This window comes from Podarcis bocagei, assembly GCF_964188305.1.
Source record: "Podarcis bocagei genome assembly, chromosome: W".
NCBI classification, from domain to species: Eukaryota; Metazoa; Chordata; class Lepidosauria; order Squamata; family Lacertidae; genus Podarcis; species Podarcis bocagei.
The window spans coordinates 54513700-54538631 of record NC_138131.1 but is presented as its reverse complement, the minus strand read 5'-3'; the positions used below and the strand labels follow the sequence as shown (position 1 = coordinate 54538631).

The 24932-nt window shown below is 40.8% G+C and overlaps 1 protein-coding gene across 1 annotated transcript in view; it reads right to left on the bottom strand.

The window, feature by feature from the left end:
• Window positions 1–24932, bottom strand: part of LOC308578109 (uncharacterized protein) — a gene marked incomplete at its 5' end in the record, with an annotated part of 37142 nt that overhangs the window by 3443 nt on the left and 8767 nt on the right. The window contains 6 exons of the mRNA XM_081178378.1: window positions 7881–7982; window positions 10436–10589; window positions 15086–15186; window positions 15955–16095; window positions 18897–19092; window positions 20765–20844. Coding sequence (XP_081034504.1) covers window positions 7881–7982; window positions 10436–10589; window positions 15086–15186; window positions 15955–16095; window positions 18897–19092; window positions 20765–20844 — 774 coding nt within the window. The remainder of the gene's footprint in view (window positions 1–7880; window positions 7983–10435; window positions 10590–15085; window positions 15187–15954; window positions 16096–18896; window positions 19093–20764; window positions 20845–24932) is intronic.

Below are 24932 nucleotides of genomic sequence, written 5' to 3'. Positions count from 1 at the left end.
ATCAAGCTTACTAGCTGCTTTGCTTCTCAATATTCTCTGGTTGGCCTCTGTTATTTTCTCCTACCAATAGGGAACCTATGTAAGGACTCTATATGGGCTCTTGGATACCCCATAAGGGAAAAGGGCATATTTTTATTTACAACAGATGGCGACCACGCACGAAGGGACTTTTGGTTACCCGGATTCTGGAAACGAGGAAGGACTGGTTATCCAGCGCGCACCAGGCAGTTTGCCAGGAGGAATAACCAGTCTTCCATCGGTCCCAGGGTCTGGCAATAACTGGAGTTTCAGCGGGGCTAACCAGAGGAAGCAAATCTTGATCAGGCCGGCCTTAAAAAAACCAGTCAAGAGATCCCGGGATCACCAGGACAGCGCTTGCGAAGTGAGTATGAGTAGGAAAAATGGGTAGTGGGGTGGGATTCTGCAAACCACAGCAAACCTATACTTCTCAAATCCTTACTTCTTTCCTCACTTTAACTCTTGAAAAATTGCCTTCTCCTCCTTTCTGTCCCCTCGATCTCAACACCAGCCTTAGCCCTTCGGAGTATGCCCAGGCAAGGGTTGTGTGTGACTTCTTTCACTTAATTCTTTATGCCGACCTATTCCTTCGGAGTTTTGCCCAGAAAGGTCGTGCAATTTCTTCTGCACTGAAAACTATAATTCCCAAGACTATAACTCCCAGCGCAGCCGCACCTCTGCCATGGCGATCTTTGTTAGAAATGACCTGTGAACAGAGAACGCAAGGGCGCTGAATTCCTTTCCATCTTTCATATTCCAGAGTCTCAATCTGGCATTGCAAGTGTGCAAGCGTTCAGTAGGGACTCTGAGTTAGATTGTAAAAGGCAGGGAGGTTGCTGTGAGTTGTAGAATAGAGATTTGTCCAGGTATCCCCAGGTTTTTTCCCTTGGATCCCCAAGTTTTCCCCTCGGAGATTTGTCCAGGTATCCCCAAGTTTTCCCTTGGATCCCCAAGTTTTCCCCTCGGAGATTTGTCCAGGTTTCCCCAAGTTTTCCCCTCGGATCCCCAGGTTTTCCCCTCGGAGATTTGTCCAGGTATCCCCAGGTTTTTTCCCTTGGATCCCCAAGTTTTCCCCTCGGAGATTTGTCCAGGTATCCCCAAGTTTTCCCCTCGGATCCCCAGGTTTTTCCCCTCGGAGATTTGTCCAGGTATCCCCAGGTTTTTTCCCTTGGATCCCCAAGTTTTCCCCTCGGAGATTTGTCCAGGTTTCCCCAAGTTTTCCCCTCGGATCCCCAGGTTTTCCCCCTCGGAGATTTGTCCAGGTATCCCCAGGTTTTTCCCATCGGAGATTTGTCCAGGTATCCCCAAGTTTTTTTGTCCAGGTTTCCCCTTTTCCGGACCCTTCGGAGTTTTGCCCAGGTCCAAAACCCTTTTAATTGAAAATGGGTGCACCTCAGTCAAAAGAAAAATAGTCCCCAGACCCCTGGCGTGAAAGAAGCCCAGTTGGTGCTTACTTCCCGCCTGGACTCTGACAGTCCCCTTCAATTTGTGTTTAAGAAACGTTTTTCCTGTGTTTAAATTGTACTTAGGTAACATCCAGCAGCTGCTTATCTTAAATGTGCCATCTAAAATAAGAATGCAAGCTTGCTCCAAATTCTAAATCTAAGGAAGCCATGTTGAACCTTATCAGTCTTAAAAACAAGACAAAATGGAGAATGGAGTGTGCAAATGTTTATTTGAGAGAGGCTCTAAAAGAGTTTTCCTCCCAAGTGGTAAAATCCTGTATACGTGCTACTTGTGTTCTGAAAGGAGGATTACCCCACCTCCTTTCTCTAGTTTCAGTGGGGAGGGTGATTTTAAGTCTAATGGTAAATGTTGTGTTGTAACTTTTGAGTTTGTGAGTACATCTGTGTTCCAGTCTAAGTTAACCTAATGTTTCTAGTTAACCTAATGTTTCTGCTGCAAAAGCCTAGTTGAGCCAACTGCTCTCTCAAGCTAAAATGCAGTGTATGTATTTCATTAAGCATATGCCTATGAAAGTATGGTGTTCCTTCTAAGAAAAATATCTGAGTCCAGTTTTAACTTTGATCTGGTTGGACAGAAGAGTTATTGTAAGGCTCCTGATATCAGTCTCAATAAGATGTCCTGGCCTTTTTTCTTAGAAAATGCCCCCCCCCCCTTGTTTCATTCTCTCTTTCAGGTTTTTTCCTTCTCCTTCTTATTCTGTGCCAGGTGTTGTAAATAAAAATATGCCCTTTTCCCTTATGGGGTATCCAAGAGCCCATATAGAGTCCTTACATAGGTTCCCTATTGGTAGGAGAAAATAACAGAGGCCAACCAGAGAATATTGAGAAGCAAAGCAGCTAGTAAGCTTGATCTTTATTGATCTGTTGCAACAGGGTACTCCCCTCACACGCAGGAGAGGAAGAGGACCCAGAACAATGGCCTGCGAGGCCTTATAAAGACTTTTGAAATTCCCCTTCTCTAGATCAGGACCACCCCCAGAAACATTATGCATACATCACAGAAGGGGTGTAACCTAAGACCACCCCTCAGATACATCCCACCTACATCACAGAAATTTAAATGTTGTTTTTCTCTTCTCCTTGTTTATCTCCTGTCTAGCAGGTTACTTGATTGGATTTTCTGGGGAGCCTGGCCATTCCTTTGTAATGCTAAAATACTTATTTCCTGGGCCAGGTCACAGGCTCACACCTTATTCAAACACAGATTAAAGGAAGAGACAATGGGGAGGCTTTTCCATTTTTAACCTTGCAGAGAAAGGATTTGGTCAGTTTAGGAATCAAAATGGTTCCTGTGCTGATCTATGTATGTGCAGTTATGAACATTACTATATATCTAAAACCATAAAATTCCTATCACACAGGTAAATTTACTCCCGAGTAAGCTTCCTTTAAAGGAAACTGCAAAGGGGGGGGCATAGATTAGGCTTACTATTCCTCTGCAAGTTCAGGAAAAATTGTCACTTTTGTATTCCTTTTAAATCAAATCTATGGTTGTTTTAACTATGCTTTATAAGAGATCCTCTCCCTATCTTAGGAAAAATGTTCACTTCAGTCTTTAAAGATAATTTATCTAGGAACTTTCACTCTTTAGTCTAAGGAAGTAAACACTCACTCAAACTAGCTTCAAGATCTGCTAAAAGGGTTGGGTACTTTTATTTTCCTCTTCCATAGTACATGATAGGCGCATGGCTTGTGGTCTCTTCCCCAGTTGTGTCTGTGTACATAAGTATGTGTGTGTCTCTCTGGTAGTACAAATCTTGCTATGAACCCTGTATTTTAGGGTTGGACTAGATGACCCCAGGTCCCTTTCAACTTTCCCAATTTGTGGCTGATGAGTTGAAATCCAGCCCAGATTTGCTCTTTGTTTTTAAAGGTGAGAGGTGAATGTGTGTGTTTCTGGTAGTACAAATCTTGCTATGAACCCTGTATTTTAGGGTTGGATAGACCCCAGGTCCCTTTCAACTTTCCCAATTTGTAACTGATGTGTTGAAATTCAGCCCAGATTTGCTCGTGATGTTTGAAGCAGAACTGGTGATATCAGGCATTTAAGTGATTAGTGTTTATCATTTTGTCTATTATTTACAAAAATCAGACTTAAAAGTCTACTCAAAGTTTAAGCACATAAAAATTCATATAGTTAAGTAGAATTAGCCTTGACCATGACTGAGAATGTTAAAAAAATAAAATAAAATAATCCTATGAATTCTAACTCTCTGGCCATTTTTACTCATAAATAAGAGAGCGGTTGATTGTTCCGCGAATGGCCAGAGGGATATTAGCCCTTTCCTGTACATAAAGGAAGCACTCCTTTGCTTGGGCTGAATGGTGAATACTTGAATTGCTGAGTTTCTCTTTTTTGTTTTAAAATCTAACCATATTTTTAAAATCTACTCCTTACCTTTCCCTTCCTTATTCTAATTGAGCCAAAAGATGCAACATTTTCAATGGTATAAAAGGTTTGCTGAGGCATGAACTCTGCACATGCACAGAGGCTAGATCAGCTTAAAAAAAAAAAAAGAGAGAGAGAGAGAGAGAGATTGGAGGGGGGAGAGAGAAGGTTTGGAGAGCAGTGTGCTGCAGGGAGAAACCTTTCCAAATAGCCATTGAGGGAAATCACCCTTAATGTGTTTTGCTCCAGGGGCTACTTAATACAAAAGAGTTAAGTACTGGACATGTCAAATTCTTTTCACAGGTAATATCAAAGCACTCCCACTGTGAGTTCCTCTCTTGAGTAGATTTTATAACAGTGTGTGTGTGTGTGTGTGTGTGTGTGTGTGTGTGTGTGTATGCCTATGCATTTTAGGAACAGCATTTCCTGACAGACCTCTCACATGAAATAATTTTCCCTTTCAACAGGTGTGTATATGCCTATGCATTTTAGGAACAGCATTTCCTGACAGACCTCTCACATGAAATAATTTTCCCTTTCAACAGAGTGTCCTTTCTTTTCTCCCACAGCACAAATGATAATGAGGGGATGCAAACAGTGATTTAAATACTCTATAAAAAGTAATTGCATTTGTTTTTCTTTTTGTCTTTCTTCCCTTAAAGCCAAACAGCAACTTTCTTTCTGTTCTGTGAAACAAGTCTGAATCCCTGCTGTATTAGTAACTTCCATCTCTTTGTGCCTTTGACACTTTAAGTTACAAATAATCTGTTTTCATTTATTTAATCAGTTTCTCCATGATGTCTATGAAGTTAATCGAAGCACAACCAAACATTGTTTGAGCATTTCTTACTAATTCTGTCATTTTGGCTAGTGCAAGGTACCTGCACAACTTTAAATTGCCATTCATTTTTATTGGTATTAACTCATTTCCCAATATTCCGCTATTAACATTACAGCTGATGTCACATCAAGAAACACTTTTATTTTCATTTGTGATGTTAGAATGCCAAAACAGATTACTTCAGGTTACTTCAGGTTGCTTATTAATTGTGTGTCTTAGCATTTATTTATTTTTGGTTCCTCATAGGTCATTTGTGTGTGTGTGTGTTTTACTTTGGGGACATGTTCATCACATGTTGAAAGTCAGTTTCATGAAGTCCTTTTATTGGATAGCACATGGTGAATTTTAAGTTTTCCCCATTGTTTTCCCTTTTTCCCCCAGTCCAGTAGTAATCTGTGTGGTTTTGATAATATCTTTGTACTATTTAATAATAGTTATTTTCTGAATCTGATGTCTTTGTGTCAAGTCCATTTTCATCTAACTGGTAATCTAATTTTTTGCTTTCTTTTTATTTTTTAACCTTTGTATTTTTTACAGTTCTCTTTCTATACATGTGGAGTAATTTTTATTTTATAATATGAAAAGAACAACAACAACAAAAATTAAGTGAAGGAAAGCAAACAAACTTAGCAGATAATAACAGTAATTATGTGGAAATGTGATAATAATATTGAATTAAATAAAATGCTTAATGTGCTAAGATTTTTATTTATCTGCAGCTTCCCACGGAAAACTCAAGGACATCCCTTTTGCCTTTTCCCCCTTCCTTGTCTAACTGTGTTTAAGTCTCCCCAAAACCCTGCCCCCTTACAGGATATCACTTCTACAGATGTGCAATGATGAAAAGCAGCAACAACCCCTCAACTCACAAGACCTGCAACACCAGAGTTTTCAAAGTGCCCACAGTTATCTCTTTCAAAGGCTATAGACTGAGGGGGGAGTGGGGCTGACAAAGGGGGGAGGGGTTGAACTGACAAAGGGGGGAGGAGTTGAATTGCAAGGACATTTTTTCACTTGAACCTCAAGCCTCTGCTCCAGGATTCAAAAGATACATACGTAAAAGATCACAATTGTGTCAAGATATGCAACAGATATTGAATTATTTTGTTTTGTATTATGTCTTATTATGTAAGAATGTTGAAATGTGTCTGACAGTGTAATTTCCACAAAGGGGGGAATATTGTGTGTAACTGTTTTTATGTTTAATGTCTTATTGCTTACACACCAATGGAGAATTCTCATGCATTTTATACTTTCTAATAGCTCACACTATTGTGTAGTCCAATGTTTAGATATCCACAATTCGTTGTCCCACCTGGCACTATGCCGACCTTCCCTACCCATTTTAAAAAATGTGCTAAACCAAGGAGAAGCTTCTAAGAAACATGAGGGTGGATATGCTTTGGTTTAGCAGGAATGATTTCTTATAGACTTAAATTGACTTATTTGGACAACTGCCCTTGTTAAGAATGGTTTTCTTTAACAGATTGGTTTGAAGAGTTGAGAACCATGGGGCAAGATAAATTCAAATTGGACTCAGTTTGAATTGGGCAAGTGTATCCAGGCTGCAATTAGCTTTTGGTCCTTTAAGTGCAAGTGAGCAACTTCCCATTGTGCGAGTGCGAGACCACAGCCTATAATAAAATCCCATAGCTAAAGGCCAAGGCGAAGACCTCTCCCTCACGAGATGCCCAAAACCTGTGCCAGCTATGGTGAATGCCAGGCGACATGGTTAAATGAAAGCCCTGAGGGGATTCAACAGAAGGGATGTGTTGCTGTAGCACTATGTCAGTGTGAGACCACAGAAGAGCTACCTTGACACCTGAGAAAACAAAAATGGCGGGGGGGGGGGAAGCAAACTGCACTTTTCAGTCATTAGTGGACCTTACCTTCCTGCTAGGTGTAAAGCATAGAACACTATTGAGTAAATGGTCTCTCCCAAGGTGTTAAAATGCCACAAGTAATTTAGTAGCAAAACGCAACATGTGTTATTTTTATGATATATTTATACAAACACATCCATTTACAACATCCGATGTTATTATTTGTGGGGCAAAAATTTTTAAGAAAAATTCTAGCCCCAAAGGGGGGAATATTGTGATAGGAATTTTATGGTTTTAGATATATAGTAATGTTCATAACTGCACATACATAGATCAGTACAAGAAGGCCGACCTGGAACCATTTTGATTCCTAAACTGACCAAATCCTTTCTCTGCAAGGTTAAAAATGGAAAAGCCTCCCCATTGTCTCTTCCTTTAATCTGTGTTTGAATAAGGTGTGAGCCTGTGACCTGGCCCAGGAAATAAGTATTTTAGCATTACAAAGGAATGGCCAGGCTCCCCAGAAAATCCAATCAAGTAACCTGCTAGACAGGAGATAAACAAGGAGAAGAGAAAAACAACATTTAAATTTCTGTGATGTAGGTGGGATGTATCTGAGGGGTGGTCTTAGGTTACACCCCTTCTGTGATGTATGCATAATGTTTCTGGGGGTGGTCCTGATCTAGAGAAGGGGAATTTCAAAAGTCTTTATAAGGCCTCGCAGGCCATTGTTCTGGGTCCTCTTCCTCTCCTGCGTGTGAGGGGGGTACCCTGTTGCAACAGATCAATAAAGATCAAGCTTACTAGCTGCTTTGCTTCTCAATATTCTCTGGTTGGCCTCTGTTATTTTCTCCTACCAATAGGGAACCTATGTAAGGACTCTATATGGGCTCTTGGATACCCCATAAGGGAAAAGGGCATATTTTTATTTACAACAAGTAGGAGTCAATGGGTATGGTCCACCTGCTGGCAACTGTGAATGACTGAAAAAACAAGGGATGGTACGCAGATGACCTGAAATAGTTTTAGGATATGTAATGAGACACAGTCGTCCACAGGTTGACCATACCGATTGAGTCCTACTACCGTTCAGAGAAATACCCCGCCCCACCCTCCCTCTAAATATCAGGGTGTGGGGACTTCCGCTTCAGTGTATCTGAATAAGTCTGCCTGCACATGAAAGCTTAGACACAGAACAAACTGAGTTGGTCTCTAAAGTGACATTGGACAATTCCTGAATTAGGTGACGCTTTTACCATTACCGTGGTACCTTGGGACTCAAACGCCTCGGTTCCCAAATGCCGGAAACCCTGGGAGTGTTGGCCCTTAAAACTCTGCCTCACCTGCAAACAGTGCGCCAGGTTGCAGTAAGCGTCAGGAAAATCCGGCTTCAGTTTCAAGGCGGTGCAATACGAAGCAATTGCCTCTGGGATGTTTCCGGAATCCTAGAAAGGGAGGGATATTTCAGCAATTGCCACTAGCTTTTTTTCTCAACCATCAAAACCAAAGATGAAGAACAGACAGAAGGCACGATGATCCACACCTGGTAGACTTATAAAGTAACATTCAACAATCATTGGAATAGAACAGGGGTCGGCAAACTTTTTCAGCAGGGGGCCGTCCACTGTCCCTTAGACCTTGTGGGGGCCAGACTAGATTTTGGGGAGGGGGGAAAAGGAACGCATTCCTATGTCCCACAAATAACCCAGAGGTGCATTTTAAATAAAAGGACACATTATACTCGTGTCAAAACATGCCGACTCCCGGCTAGATTGAGAAGGCCATGGGGCCGTAGTTTGCCTCCCCATGCTATAGAATAATATTGAGTATCAGCATGTAAAAATTCAATAGAAACCTACTCTTAACAATTACAATAAATTGTAATTAATCGTACAATAAATGAATATTACAATGAATGATTATTGTAATTGATCATAGAATAAATGTTACAATAAATGGTTATAAAACAATGGCAAGTCACAGTGTCTACAATAGCCGCAGCGAGAATCTTAACAGACAAAGGATGGAAAAGAGAATCCCATCCCTACTAAGTTGGCGTAGCTAGCAAAAAGGCTAAAATACGCAGAATTAGCAAGATTATAATACAGGCAGAATTACGAGAGGTTTTGGAAGAAACATTTCATAGAGAACAGGACACTTGCAGAGTACAGTGGTACCTCTGGATGTGAATGGGATCCGTTCCGGAGCCCCGTTCGCATCCTGAAGCGAATGCAACCCGCATCTGCACGTCGCAATTCGCCGCTTCTGCGCATGACATCATTTTGAGGGTCTGTGCATGCGGCGAAACCCGCAAGTAACGTGCTCCGTTACTTCTGGGTCACTGCGGAGCGCAACCCAAAAATATTCATCCTGAAGCATATTTAACCCGAGATAGGACTGTATTGTCTAAATTTACAGGGGTGCCCAAATTTTCCCAAAGAGGGCCAGATTTGACATGAGGGCGGGGCAAATTTGTTGAGCTGTTTTAGGATTTAACCCCAAGGTTGTTGAGCTCTTTTTAGGATTGAAGTTGTTGAGCATTTGGGGGGGGGGGTTGCCCCAGTAAGTAAACCAGGTTACGCTCCCCGGCCACACGCTGGACATGTGTGGTCTAAAAAAAAATGTTGGGAAAATTTAAATTCTTTGGCAGGTGTGGATTGACAAAGGACAGCAGGAAATATGACAAAACCAATGCATTTTGAGATCTAGGAGAGACGAGCAAAAGGGCGCCATCGGAAATGTGACGTAGGGGTGATTGGAAGTCACAATGAGATTTTTGGGTGTGGAACTCCACCATACTTTCCGTCTATATAAGCCACCCTCTATTTGGGGGGGCTCAAATTTAAGAAAATGAGCCATTCACCCACCCAATCACCCGTATAAGACCTCCCCCCCCCATTTTTATTTCAAAGTAAAAATAGCAATTTTTTCATTTTCCTTTTAAAAAAATTATTTACAAACAAACACATAGACACAAAACAAAATTCGTATTACCCTACCACCCAAAATTTCAGACATTAAAACCACCCTCGTGGCTTCCCTCCACCGCCCCTCACCCTCCTATATAATATTTCACATTGCCATTTTTATTTCCCCCCTATTTATTTATTTATTTTTGATTTCATTTTACATGCTAGTTGCCGTACATTTTCAACACTATACATTACATATATGGATTCCCCACATCTAACCCTATACACAACTCAGCATTTACCCAAATACCCACGTGACTTCCTTCACTCACATTCACATTGCAATTTTTATCTAAATTTATATTTCTTAACTCTTTTAACTTACTATTTATTATTATTATAAACCAGATTTACAAACATTAAACCAAACATATCAACATGTTAGTTTTTGAGCAGTACTTGAACACATAATCTTCAAACCATTTCCATTATATTTTTATTTTCCAGTTTGATTGGTACCTTATTACTGCACTTGACCTTGCCAGTTCTATAAATTCAATTAGTTTCTTTATCCAGTCATCCTTTGTGGGTATATATTTCCTGTTCCAGTTTTGTGCAAGGAGTAGCCTTGCTGCAGCTGTCGCGTATAAGAATAATATCTTCCCATCTTGTGGTATTTCTTTACCTCTTATACTCAGTAAATATGCCTCTGGTTTTCCCCTCTAAATTAATTCTGATCATCTTTTTTATTTCCTCATGAATTTTTTAACGTTTCTGTAGCCCCACCATAAACGTATCGGCGTGCCCTCTGCCTCCTCAGACTTCCAGCATAAATTCCAATTCTCCCCTTTTTCTTTTTGTGCCCCATCTCGGTTTGGGACGGCTTTTGCCAGTTGTTTTCCTTTTGTAAAAACTAAGATTCCCCTGCTGCCCCCCCCCCAGTTTTTTTTTTAAAAAAATAGATTTAGCAGAGACACAAAGCTTACCTTATGGATGGAAGCGAGGTTGCTGTGGGCATCGGCAAACGCAGGATTTATCTGGATTGCTCTTGTGTAGCATTGCAGAGCTCCCTGGACGTCTTGCATTTCCTTCAAGGTGTTCCCCATGTTGGAATAGGCGTCTGCAAAAGTGGGGCTGATTCTGACATGGAGGGGGAGAGAAAAAGTGCCATTTTGGTACAAAAATACTCTGAAGTTACGCTGGAAATGTAAGGGTCAAGAAGGCTCTTTCTATCCTATACGGTGGTCTTTAGGGCAGTTCATTAAAAAAACTTTTTTAAAAAATGCCTTCTCCAAAGCCTTCACAAAATAGGAAAACGTCCAAGAAAACAGCTATTTTCATGGAGGGTTGAGATATTAACTGATATGCACAAAATTTCAGATATAGCTATATAATCCCTAGTGTAGTAAGATAAGACCTTGGGAGCAGGCATCTTCAAAAAAGTGTTTTTTATGAACCACCCTAGTGGTCATGTGAGACAGTGAGACCTTGGTTCTCAAATGTTTTTTATACAGGTTTCTTTATACAGAAGGTTTTTTATACAGAAAGGTTCAGCATTGTGGCATCCTCTTCATACGGACAAGCAGCACTTTCCTTTTGGGAAATTCCATGCTCCTCAATTCTGGCAATTATTAATCACTCTCAATTCCACCCTAATAATTGCCACCTGCCCGGATTTTAACTTGTCTGAATTAATTTTTATTTGAATTACTTGATGTCTGCTTTTAGGCTCGTTGTGTTGTTTTTATGATGTTAGCTGCTCTGAGCCCAGCCTTGGCCGGCGAGGGTGGGATACAAACAAAAACAAATTATTATTATTATTATTATTACTACTACTCAAACGCTTTGGTTCCCAAATGCCGAAAACCCAGAAAAAGTGTTCCAGTTTCCAGGCGTTTTTCGGAAGCCAAACATCAAATTTGGCTGTCAGCTATTCTTTCTGGGGCGCCTGCACCAATCAAACAGACTTCGGGAACAGATTAAGTTTGGTGCTTTGGTTTTTGCAATTTATGTGGTGTTTTTGTTTCGGAGGCTTTTTTGGTTCATTTGTTTTTGCGACTGTGCGGATCCCAGTTTAGTTACTGATTGATTGATTGATTGATTGATTGTGTGATTGCAGAAACGGATAGAAGCCCCGGTCCCCATCCGAACAATGACTATCATCAGTGCAGGTGAGGAAAAAAAATAATTTTCATTTTTATCATTTACAAGACTGTTGTATTTATTTTAGAGTACAGTACATGGATGACTGCTTTCATTTTAGGGATCAGTGGTCTCGTTAGATAGTAAAATTCATGTTAAATGGCTGTTTTAGGGATTGTTTTTCAAAGTCTGGTACGGATTAATCCGTTTTGCATGACTTTCTATGGGAAAGTGCACCTTGGTTTTGGAACACATTCAGTTTGAGAACCAAGGTACCACTGTATAATTAACTGGGGGGGGGGGAGAGAACATTTGTGTAAAAACCAGAAGCCTTTCTAATAGGTTTAACGGGTGAAGAAATACCAAGAGACCTAAAAAGACAGTGTATTCTATTTATGCCAGAATGTTCTTAGCCCGGATGTGGAAGGAAGAGAAGGTCCCAACAAAAGAAGAGTGGATTATCAAAATGACTGTGAAGATCAGACATCAAGATGATAGGAAATTTAAGCAAAGAAAAAAGTTAAAAGGACAAAATGGGGAAAATAATGAAGATGAAATGTGAAAAAGCATGGTGCAAAAACCTTAAGGATATAACCATCGTTAGTTCAAAGATGGCAAAATTAAGGGAGAATGAGATAGGCAGGAGAAGTAAATATTTAAAAAACCAGAAGAGGGAAGCTGGGGGAGATTGGGATTCATCTATGCTGTCTGCAAGAATGATGTTTGTGTTGAATATAAAATGCTAAAACTTAATAAAAACTATTTATATATATAAAAAAATTAAACAAGAATGGGAAAAATTTATTGAATACCTTAAAGATACATATTTAGAAATAATAATAATAATAATAATAATAATAATAATAATAATAATAATAATAATAATAATAATAATAATAATAATTGTATCCCGCCCTCCCTGGCCGAAACCGGTCTTAGGGCAGCTAACATCAAATATATAACATTAGTATAAAATCAAACAATAATTAAATTACCTCCTAAAAACAAATCGGGATCAAATTAAAATCGAATTAGATGGTTTTCCACAGGCAGGATTGATATAACATTGATGAAGCCAAAGTAGCAAATAAGGAAATGGAATAGAACGAATCATTGTAATTACATGCAAGAAAAGATGGCAAAATATGGAAACGGGGGGTGGGGGGTGGGGGAGAGTCCAAGGGGTTTGTATAATCCCAGTATTGTATATATTGAAAATGTTTGGAGTGTATGGAAATAAAATGATAAAATAAAAAAACTGAATAATAATAATAATAATAATAATAATAATAATAATAATAATAATAATAATAATAATAATAAAATTATTTATATCCTGCCCTCCCCAGCCGAAGCCGGGCTCAGGGCGGCTAACAACAATCAAAATAGTCCAACATTTTAAAACATTCATTATAAAATTAATTAAATCAAATTAAAATCAAATTAATGGCAACCATCAAGCAAAATTCTGTGCAGGTTGCCAGAGGAGGGAGTCAGTCTGCGCCCTGACCAAAGGCCTGGTGGAACAGCTCTGTCTTGCAGGCCCTACGGAAGGATGTCAGGTCCCACAGGGCCCTAGTCTCTTGTGACAGAGCGTTCCACCAGATTGGAGCCGCAGCCGAGAAGGCCCTGGCTCTAGTTGAGGCCAACCTAACCTCTCTGTGACCTGGGATCTTTAGGGTGTTTTTATTTGCAGACCGTAAATTTCTCTGTGGGACATACCAGGAGAGGCAGTCCCATAGGTACGAGGGTCCTAGGCCGTATAGGGCTTTAAAGGTTAAAACCAGCACCTTAAACCTGATCCTGTACTCCACCGGGAGCCAGTGCAGCTGGTACAGCACCGGATGGATATGATCTCGCAGCAAAGACCCCGTAAGGAGTCTCGCCGCAGCATTCTGCACCCGCTGGAGTTTCTGGGTCAGTCTCAAGGGCAGCCCCACGTAGAGCGAGTTACAATAATCCAGTCTGGAGGTGACCGTCGCGTGGATCACAGTGGCTAGGTCAGGGTGAGAGAGATAAGGAGCCAACTGCTTAGCTTGGCGGAGATGAAAAAATGCCGCCTTTGTTATAGCTGTAATCTGCGCCTCCATGGAAAGGGAGGTGTCGAAGATTACACCCAAACTCTTAACGGACGATGCTGGCACTAATTGCACCCATGCAAGAGATGGGAGTTGCCCCCTCAATCCCATATCGCTCCGTCCCAGCCAGAGGACCTCTGTCTTCGAAGGATTTAACTTCAACCGGCTCCCACGTAACCATCCAGCCACAGCTTCCAGACATCTGGTCAGTGTATCTGGGGCCGAGTAAGGATGGCCATCCATCAACAGATAGAGTTGGGTGTCATCGGCATACTGATGGCAACCCAGCCAAAAACTCCGGACAAGCTGGGCGAGGGGGCGCATAAAGATGTTAAAAAGCATCGGGGAGAGTATCGCACTCTGAGGCACTCCACACACCAAGGAGTGGCGCGATGACAATTCCCCCCCCAAGCGCCACCCTCTGTCCCCGACCGGAGAGAAACGAGCGCAGCCATTGAAGGACTGTGCCCTGGATCCCCACGTCGGCAAGGCGGTGGTCCAGAAGTTCGTGATCGACCATGTCGAAGGCTGCTGACAGGTCTAGAAGAATCAGCAGCCCCGACCCGCCTCGATCCAGCTGCCTGCGGAGATCATCTGTTAGGGCGACCAGAGCCGTCTCGGTCCCATGACCAGCGCGGAAGCCGGACTGGAATGGATCGAGAGCAGATGTTTCATCCAGAAACCTACCAAGCTGTTCAGCAACCGCTCTCTCAATCACCTTACCCAGGAATGGAAGATTTGAAACCGGGCGGTAATTGGATAGATCTAAAGGATCTAATGATGTTTTCTTTAAGAGCAGACACACCACTGCCTCCTTCAGTTCCCCTGGGAATATCCCAGTGCCAAGGGACAAATTGATGATATCCCCCAGGGGGGCCCGCACCTCGTCTGGGCACGCTCTAATCAGCCAGGACGGGCACGGGTCAAGAGGACAGGTGGTGGGCTTTCCAGCTCGGAGGAGTCTGTCCACATCGGCTGGGGATATCCGGTCAAAGTGGTCCAATACTGGACCCGAGGACAGTCGAGGGGCCTCCAGTTCCTTTATTGTATCCAAATTGGCAGGGAGGTCATGGCGGAGCAACAGGACCTTCTCCGCAAAAAAGCTCGCAAATGCCTCGCAGCTGTGTGTCGAATTGTTATTTAAATTTGGCTGTCCTTCAAGGGACAAAAAATAAAATAAAAATAAAAATAAAAAATAAAAAAACCTAAAAGAAAAAGAGAAAGTGCTTTATCCACAAGAGGAGAGCTTTCCCACAGGCACCAGACCAGCGCATGAGGAGTAATAATAATTATTAACAACAGCAACAATAATTTATTATTTATACCCAGCCACTCTGGGCAGCTTCCAGCAAAAGATTAAAATACAGTAAGGAGGAGCTCTTTCAATCTATTTTCCCCATGGCTTTGGAAGCTCACCTGATGGCCTCCTTGTAGTGCATGAGGGCCTCCTGGAGCTTCCCCTGCTGTTGCAAAACACTGGCTAAATTTGAATGCGCAGCTGCAAACTCCGGGAAGACCTGCGGGGAAGAAGCTCACTCTTAGTTTCCCTGAGAAGCATTCTAAAGAGACGGAGGCTGCTCTTTGAGGCTCAAAGGTTGTGGGCGTGAAATAAATCCTCATTTGGATTGACTTGCAAAAATTAAGGAGGAGGAGGAACCTATGGACTGCCTTTTTAGCATGCATTGGAAATACTGTTGGGAGATCAGACTGTCAAATGACCAATGCCATATTTTAAAGAGCCCCTCTTTGATGCTCAAATGTGGCAGGGGCTGGCTGCAAAATAAATCACCGTTTGGAATGATTTGTGGTAATGATAATAATAATAATAATAATAATAATAATAATAATAATAATAATAATAATAATGGGCCTATGAACTGCCTTTTTCGTACGCATAGGAAATACTGTTAGAAAATAAGACTGTCAGGGGATCAAGCTCAGCCGACACAGAGAACAGCATGTGCCCAGCTTTTATTTCAATTTCTGTACCGTTCCTTAACACCTTGCATTGTTCTTCTGATGAAAAAGCAGATTTTTGGTCATTCCAGGAGGCCTAGGAATATAAAAAGGGGGACAGACCCTCTTCCTTCCAAAAGGGACTTATCGGACCATGCTTTGTCGAGCCTCAAAATGCTACTTCACTTTCACTTCTTCACCATTATTTCCGTTATTGATCAAGAAAAATTTGATCGGCGATTTTTAAAAAGACCCAGACTAGGAGTCCAGGGTACGCATGCCTAACCCTTATATGTCAATTTAATTGTTGTAATTCTCCACGCACGTACCTCAAGAGCTTTCCGGTAGAGGCGGACAGCCTCCTCGATATTCCCTTGTTCTCGCTTGATGTTCGCCAGGTTATTAAGAGAATCCGCGTGAGTCGGACATAAACGGAGAGCTGTATTGTAGCATTCCTCGGCTTCGGCAACCTTCGAAACACAAAACAGAGTTTTTACACGAATATTAGTATGTCTTTCACAGGAGCCCAAAAGGCTGCTCTGTGATGTGATGGCTGGATTGAGGTTTGATACGGCCCCTCAGCTCCTGACGGTAACTTGGTATTAGAGCGGTTCATAAAAAACTCTTTTTTTGAAAATGCCTGCTCCAAAGTTCTTCTCTTACCAACAGTAGAGATTATATAGCTATATCTGGAATGGCATGCATATCAGTTAATATCTTTTATATATATATGCCAGCTGTCCTTTGTCAACAACCAATTGTTGCTGTTTTTTATATTGAATATATGCTATATGGTAACTGTTGCACCTCATAGGTAACTCAAGCCTTCTGCACGTCACAAAAGATGTATTTTATCAAAGTCATTGTTGAACTGAAATACAATTAAGAAGTATATTAATAGTGAAATGCAATTAAGAAGAAGCATATTAACAGTAAAACCCCACAATTGTTGAGCCTTTTTTAAGGATTTGACCCCAGAGGTGCTGACCTTTTTTTAGGATTAAAGTTCTTGAGCTTTTTGGGGGGAAGTTTTGCCCTAGTAAATAAACCGCCACGAGGGCCGGATTAAATCGACCAGAGGGCCAGATTAGGCCCCTGAACTGGACTTTGGACATGCCTGGTCTAAAAGAACATTGGGAAAATTTAAATTCTTTGGCAGGATAGCAGGAAATATGACAAAACCAATGCATTTTGAGATCTAGGAGAGATGGGTGGAAGGCCCCCAAAGTGGACTTTGGACATGCTTGGTTTAGGGGAACATAAATACAAGAGCAGACTAATCCGATTCAAACTCTCTTTCCCGCACACTTACCGTCTTTTGCAAGATGTATTTAAGGAAGACAGTAAGGGAAATGGTTTTGGTCATACTAAATCAAAATTAAGAGACAGAGTTGCTAGATAGTAAAAGAAAATCATTGCCAAAAACGTATAAGAATGGCATACAAAGGATGAAGAAGTTAAGTCGGTTATGATTAAATGGGCTCAAGATTTTGGTCATAACATTGAATTAGATAAGTGGGAAAGATTATGGGCAAAAACAATTTATTGAATGTACAGCACTAATTAAAAATTTAATGAAGGTGACGTATAGGTGGTATTTGACGCCGACTAAACTTGCTAAAATATATATAACTCAAGATAAGGCACGCTAGAAATGCAAGGAGAAGGAAGGGAATTTCGTCCATAGGTGGTGGATGTGCACTAAAGTCAAAGTCTACTGGGATATGATTTACAAAGAATTGAAAAAGATCTTTAAATATACTGTTATTAAAAAAACCAGAGGCTAATTTTTGAAAGTGATTTACAAATGCTAAAGTAAATTGTTTTAAGTAGAGTAAGAAGGTAAATAGGGCGATATATGTTCAGGTAGGCAGCTGTGGTGGTCTAACACAGTTGAAATATATAAAAAATATATAAATTGTCCAGTAGCACATTGCAGACCAACTCAGTTTGGTCTTGGTAGAAGCTTTTGTATCTGAAGAATTGGACCTGCATACAAAAAATTATACCAAGAAGAAGCCAAGTTTAGCAAGCCCTGTTTAGGGAAGCTTTTAATGTTTGACGGACTATTGTATTTTAATATTTTGTCGCCAAGAGTGGCTGGGGAAACCCAGCCAGATAGGCGGGGTATAAATTTTTTTTTATTATTATTATTATTATTATTATTATTATTATTATTATTATTATTATTATTATTATTATTATCATCATCATCAGGTGCTACTGGACAATTTTTAAAGGGTGATATAGAAATGCTAAGAGGATCGTGACTGCTTAAGAAAGCCAGGGAGTGGGAGCGGGGGAAGGGGGAGGGGAGTCGACGCTTGGTATGAGCAAAGTTGTATGTGACGATATGACAAAGGAAAAAATAAAAGAGGACTTCTTCTAGGTTCTGTACCCCAAATCCCCCCCCCAAAGAGCCCAATTTCGAGGTCACCATCATCCGGAAGGCTTTTTTCAGCAAACCCTCTGACATACAGAAAGCAAAAGGGACCGGTTTCATTTTCTTTTTTTAATTTTTATTTTATTTATAACATAGTCCACAACAACTCATACATACAAACAGACCCACCACCATTGACTAATTATCAAAATTAAACTCCTATCCCCTTACACAAAGAAAACATAACATAAAAATAAAAGACTTTATTCTGTTAAATGGCCGCCTTATTTACCTCTTGTATACTATTTCTTTTGTATGGGATTATTACAATTTTTCCTAATTATGACTTAAACCACAAAGTCTCCTGTAGAAATTAATTGAAACAAGTCCAAGTGTATATTTTGGGGCACTGTTTGGTAAAGTATTCTCTGCATTTTCCCCATTCCTTTTGGAATTCTTGTCTGGGTTGTGCCCTAATTGTCTCTGTTAATCTGGCCAATTCAGCATGGGGTAAAAGCCTAAGAAAAAGCTAAACAACTTCAATCCTAAAAAAAGTTCAACAATTTAAACCCTAAGAAAAGAGCTCAACAACTTCAATCCTTAAAAAAAGTAAACAACTTTGGTCGGCCCTTATGGCCCTTCACTTCATCAAATCTGGCCCTCTTTGAAAAAAGTTTGGACACCACTGCCTAATAGGAAAGTTTCTGTATTTTTTTTTCACAGGCCCACCAGAAATGTATAAGTGTCCCTTCTTCTTTACTGCACCTCCAGCACAGTTTTTTTGTTTTATACATTTTAGCTATTTTGGCAGGTGTTAAGTACCATCTATAAAACATCTTTTATATAGATGTTCCCCCCACCCCAAGGCAAAAGGGACCAGTTTCTTACGCTGCCTTTCTCTTTCAGCGCGTTGGCCAGGTTGCAGTAGGCGTCAGGGAAGTGGGGCTGGAGCTCAATGGCCCTCTTGTAGGTATCGATTGCCAGATCGATCAGCCCCTGTTCGTAATACACACATGCCAGGTTGCCGTGGACAACAGCGTGGTTGGGACTCAGGCTCAGGGCCCGTAGGTAGGCTGCAACGGCTCTGAAATGAGATCAAGGACTGGTTCAGTTTCATTGTCACCAGGGTGGATAAAAATCTGTTTTTTAAAAAATAAAATGCTTTGGGAGGACGATTAAGAGGATCGAGGCGGGCCGGGACTGCTGATTCTTTTAGATTTGTTAGCGGCCTTCGACATGGTCGATCACAAACTTTTGGACCACCGCCTTGCCAACGTGGGGATTCAGGGCACAGTCAGACAATGGCTGTGCTCCTTTATCTCAAGTCGGGGACAGAGGGTGGCGCTAGGGAGGGAGTTGTCGCTGCGGCACTCCTTGTTGTGTGGAGTGCCGCAGGGCACAATCCTTTCCCAGATGCTTTTCAATATCTTTATGCGCCCCCTTGCCCAGATTGTCCGGAGTTTAGGGCTGAGTTGTCGTCAATATGCTGATGACACCCAACTTTATCTGTCAATGGACTCGGCCCCAGACACACTGACCAGATGCTTGGAAGCCGTGGCTGGGTGGCTGCGTGGGAGCCAGTTGAAGTTAAATCCTTCGAAGACAGAGGTCCTCTGGCTGGGTCAGGACAACATGGGGTTGGGGGGCCAACTCCCATCTCTTGTGGGGGCGCAATTAGTGCCAGAGCCTTCTGTCAAGAGCTTGGGTGTAACCTTCGATGCCTCTCTTTCCATGGAGGCACAGGTTGCAGCCACAGCAAAGGTGGCATTTTTCCACCTCCGCCGTATTAAGGAATTGGTTCCTTACCTTTCTCGCCCTGATCTGGCCAGTGATCCATGCGATGGTCACCTCCAGGCTTGATTATTTTAACTCGCTCTATGCTTAGACTCACTCTGACACCCTATATGGGATTTGGTATATAAATTTTCCCGTGGCTTTTTTGCTGGCCCATGTAGCACCAGCATGGATAGCTGGCTTGGGTGAATAGCTGATGTTTCCTCCCTTTGTAGTCTTGATGAGGCTGCATTTTAAGCTGTATTTTAATTAACTGGGGTTTTTTTCTATTCTATTTTATTGTAATTTATATTTGGTGTTAGCCGCCCTGAGCCAGGCCCTGGCCAGTGAGAGCGGGGTAGAAATAAATAAATAAATAAATAATTCGGGGAAGAATTATTTGTTTTAAGTTTTTCATGTGTGCGAAAACTCAGTCCAAGTTTTTCTTGGGGGAAAAATGTTTCAGCACATCAGTTAAGCAACATGGATACATATGCTACCATTTTACTGTTTTAGTGAAATAAATTGCTTAAATTGTTATGAAGGAAATGTTTCTTTTCTCCTTCCAATCAAGTACAGCAGAAAAGTTGTTCAAATAAAAAGTGTTCACTTATTAAAACTCACCATCATTTCGTCACAATCGGGCTGTATATAGCAGAACCAAATCATTTTGATATAACTGTAGAAAAGACTCTGAAGTTAGGATTCCAAAAAGGAAACCTGCCTCCGTTTGTCAATATTAAGAGGATGCCAGCAAGGCTGAACCTTGCGGTAAAAGGGGGATTTAAATCAAGTCTTATGGATTTGGGATTTAAATCAGTTTGCTTTAAATAAAATCAACCCTCTAGGCAACAATGGGAGTTAGTTTGGGTATGGGTGCAACCACTAAACTGAGAATATAAGACGTAATGTGATTATACGCAAAACCAATAAAAAACATTTATATAAAAAAGAGAATATAAGCTCTATGCCTATTTGCTTACCTGTCAAATATACGCGCCTCCTTCAAGACGTTCCCCAGATTAATGTAAGCATCCAGGAAGTTGGGGTCCAGGGTCACCGCCTGAAAATATTTAAGATAATAGATTTTTGTTACTAATACAGTCATACCTCAGGTTGAAGTAGCTGCGGGTTAAGCATTTTCGGGTTGTGCTCCGTGGCGACCTAGAAGTAACAGAGCCCGTTACTTCCGGGTTCTGCAGCTTGCGCACGTGCAGACACTCAAAATGATGCCACACGCATCTACGGAAGCAGCAAATTGTGACCCGAGCATGTTCGCTTCAGGATGCGAACGGGGCCCCGGAACGGATCCCGTTCGCATCCAGAGGTACCACTGTATAACAGCATGGTTACTTTTAAATAAGTGGGTCAACTTTGACCTAGGCTGCCTCCTACCTACCTTCCTACCTTATCGATCTACCGACTTTATCTTATTATCTATCTACTTGCCTACCTATCTTATCTATCTATCTATCTATCTATCTACCTACCCTATCTATCAAATCTATCTACCTACCTACCATCTAATCCAGGTGTGGCCCAACTTGGCCCTCCAACCCCCATCATCCCTACCTAACAGGACCAGTGGTCAGGGACAATGTGAGTTGTAGTCCCAAAACAGCTGGAGGGCCAGGTTTGGCCATGCCTGAATCTATCTACCTACTCAATCAATCAATCTAACTAATCTATCTATCCATCTACCAACCTTTCTTATATATGTATCTATCTAATCTACCTACCTAATCTATCTAATCTAATCTAATCTAATCTAATCTAATCTAATCTAACTATCTATCATCTATCTAATCTATCTATGCAAGGAATATCAACTGTACGAGAAATGGTACCAACTAATGTACTAACAGGACACCGGAGGCCCATTGCAGCTGAAAAAATGCCTCCAGTTTTAATATAAAAAAGAATGGGAAACGTTTATTGCATATTGACAAAAGCAGTGCACACAGGTTAATACATTAGCAGGATTAATTTTTTTAAAAAAACCCACCTGTAATGGTTAAATTTAAAGTAGAATCATAGAATCATACAGCTGGAATAGACCACAAGGGCCATCGAGTCCAACCCCCTGCCAAGCAGGAAACACCATCAGAGCACTCCTGACATATGGTTGTCAAGCCTCTGCTTAAAGACCTCCAAAGTAGGAGACTCCACCACACTCCTTGGCAGCAAATTCCACTGTCAAACAGCTCTTACTGTCAGGAAGTTCTTCCTAATGTTTAGGTGGAATCTTCTTTCTTGTAGTTTGGATCCATTGCTCCGTGTCCGCTTCTCTGGAGCAGCAGAAAACAACCTTTCTCCCTCCTCTATGTGACATACTTTTCTATATTTGAACATGGCTATCATATCACCCCTTAACCTCCTCTTCTCCAGGCTAAACATGCCCAGCTCCCTTAGCCGTTCCTCATAAGGCATCGTTTCCAGGCCTTTGACCATTTTGGTTGCCCTCCTCTGGAGTAAGGACAGTCCCCGGATTTACAAATCAGTCCCCATACAAAATCCATTTAAGTTGAAAAGTATCCCCGGACTCATTGAAAAAAAATCTGATAACCTTAAATTAGTGATGATGATTTTATTGAAGAAGAAGAGTTTGGATTTGATATCCCGCCTTTCACTCCCTTTAAGGAATCTCAAAGCGGCTAACATTCTCCTTTCCCTTCCTTCCCCACAACAAACACTCTGTGAGGTGAGTGGGGCTGAGAGACGTCAGAGAAGTGTGACTGGCCCAAGGTCACCCAGCAGCTGCATGTGGAGGAGTGGAGACGCGAACCCGGTTCCCCAGATTATGAGTCTACCGCTCTTAACCACTACACCACACTGGCTCTCCAGTGATGATAATGAATGATGATAATACAAAGGAACCAGGGGAGGCAAGTCAAATAATCCCATAATGTGGGATTAACATTGATTGTGTATACAGTTGTTTTTTAAAAAAATATTATTTAATTTAATGATTTGGTTTTTTGTGAAAACTAAAAAAATATTATACAGTGGTAGCTTGGGTTAAGTACTTAATTCGTTCCGGAGGTCTGTTCTTAACCTGAAATTGTTCTTTTTTTAAATAATAATAATAATTTTTATTAAATTTTCCTATTTACAAATTCGCCATCCCAAACAGTATTCACAAATTTCAACTTTTTGGACTTCCACAAGCTTTTCCACCAATCCATATTTTCTATTTTTATGCATTCTCTAAATTTATATTGCCATTTAATATTATCCTTTCAGTTCTATTTCTTTTTTACAATACATCTTTAACTTTCACAAAGCCTCTTTAAATCCCACTAGCGTTGTCTGTTCGTCACATATGCTTTTCCGATAATCTGTAAACTTTCCCGAGTCCTCGATGAACTTGTGATCCCATTGATATCTAATCTTCCCAGTCAGTTTATCCAGTTCTGCATAGTCCATAAGTTTCATTCTCCACTCTTCAAGGGTCGGTAGCTCCTCTTGTTTCCATTTTTGGGCCATTAATATTCTTGCCGCTGTTACTGCGTATTGGAAAAGTTTGTAATCCTTTCTATTTATCTCTCTTCCAGTTATTCCTAACAAAAAGGCTTCTGGTTTCCTTACAAATGTGTATTTAAGCATCTTCTTCAACTCATTATATATCATTTCCCAGAAACCCTTTACCTTCTTACATTCCCACCACATATGGAAAAAAGATCCTTCTTTTTCTTTACATTTCCAACACTTATTACATGTTTTGAACATTTTTGCTAACTTAACCGGTGTTATGTACCATCTATATACCATTTTCATAATATTTTCCTTTTTCCATTTTCATAATATTTTTCCCAGTCAGCCAATTGTATATTATAACCAAAGTCTCTGGCCCAATGTATCATAACCGACTTTACCTCCTCGTCCATCGTTTGCCAATCCAACAACATTTTATACATTTTTGACAATATCTTATAATCATTGTTTATCATCTCTATTTGAAATTTCGATTCTTTTTCCGTATATCCACTCTTTTAAATCCTTTTTAAACATTTCATTTACCTGAAAATAATGCAACCAATCAAACACATGTTCTTTTACTTGTTCATATGGCTTCATTTTCCATTTCCCCCCTTCTTTAATTATTAGCTCTCCGTAAGTGATCCAATTCCCTCTCATATTGATTTTCTTTACACTCATAACCTCTAATGGAGACAACCAGTGTGGAACTTTGGGTTCTAATATATTTTTACACCTATCCCATATTTCTATTATGGAGCTCCTGAAAATGTGATTCTCAAAACCCTTGTGACTTTTCTTCTTCTCCAACCACAAATACACGTGCCACCCAAATCTATTATCAAATCCTTCTAACTCTAACAGTTTATTGTTTTTTAATTTTATCCATTCCCTTAACCAGCAGAGACAAGACGCTTCATAATATAATTTCAAATCTGGCAGCGCAAAGCCTCCTCTTTCCTTTGCATCTGTCAATAACTTACATTGTATTCTTGGCTTTTTGCCCTGCCAGATATATCTTGAATTTGCCACTCTTTGAAAGTCGTTGTCCCCCTAATTATAGGAATCATTTGGAACAAAAATAACATCTTTGGAAGCACACTCATTTTGATCGTTGAGATTCTACCCCAAAAAGAAAGTTTCATCCTTCCCCAAACTTACAAAACTTTTTTGATTCTGTTCCACACCGGTATATAGTTGTTTTGAAATAAATCAATATTTCTTGGAGTTAACCATATTCCCAGATATTTTACCTTCTTCGCCACTTCAATCCCTGATTCTCGTTGCATTACTTCTATTGCACTTTGGTCCATATTCTTAATCATTACTTTGGTTTTTTTCTTATTTAATTGTGGGAGCCAGGAAGTCATGGAAAAGGCTTGTAGTGCCACCTGGTGCCTTGCTGACCTCGGTGACCAGCACTCTGAGCTTACAATGTATTAGAATGTATTGACCCTATAAGGAGTTAGGTTCCCCCCTCTGGGCACTGTAACCCTATATGGTTTGTGGGTGGGTTAAAGCTTGACCGGATGAGGTAACGTGAGACATTGGAATGCAGCCATGCGGCTGGAGAGAACAAAGGATAATAAAATCGGAGGAGAGAGAGGAAGGAGCTTTTTTGCCCTCCGTCCATGGAGACATTTGCCTTTGTGTGTGTTTTTTCTTTGCCTTGCA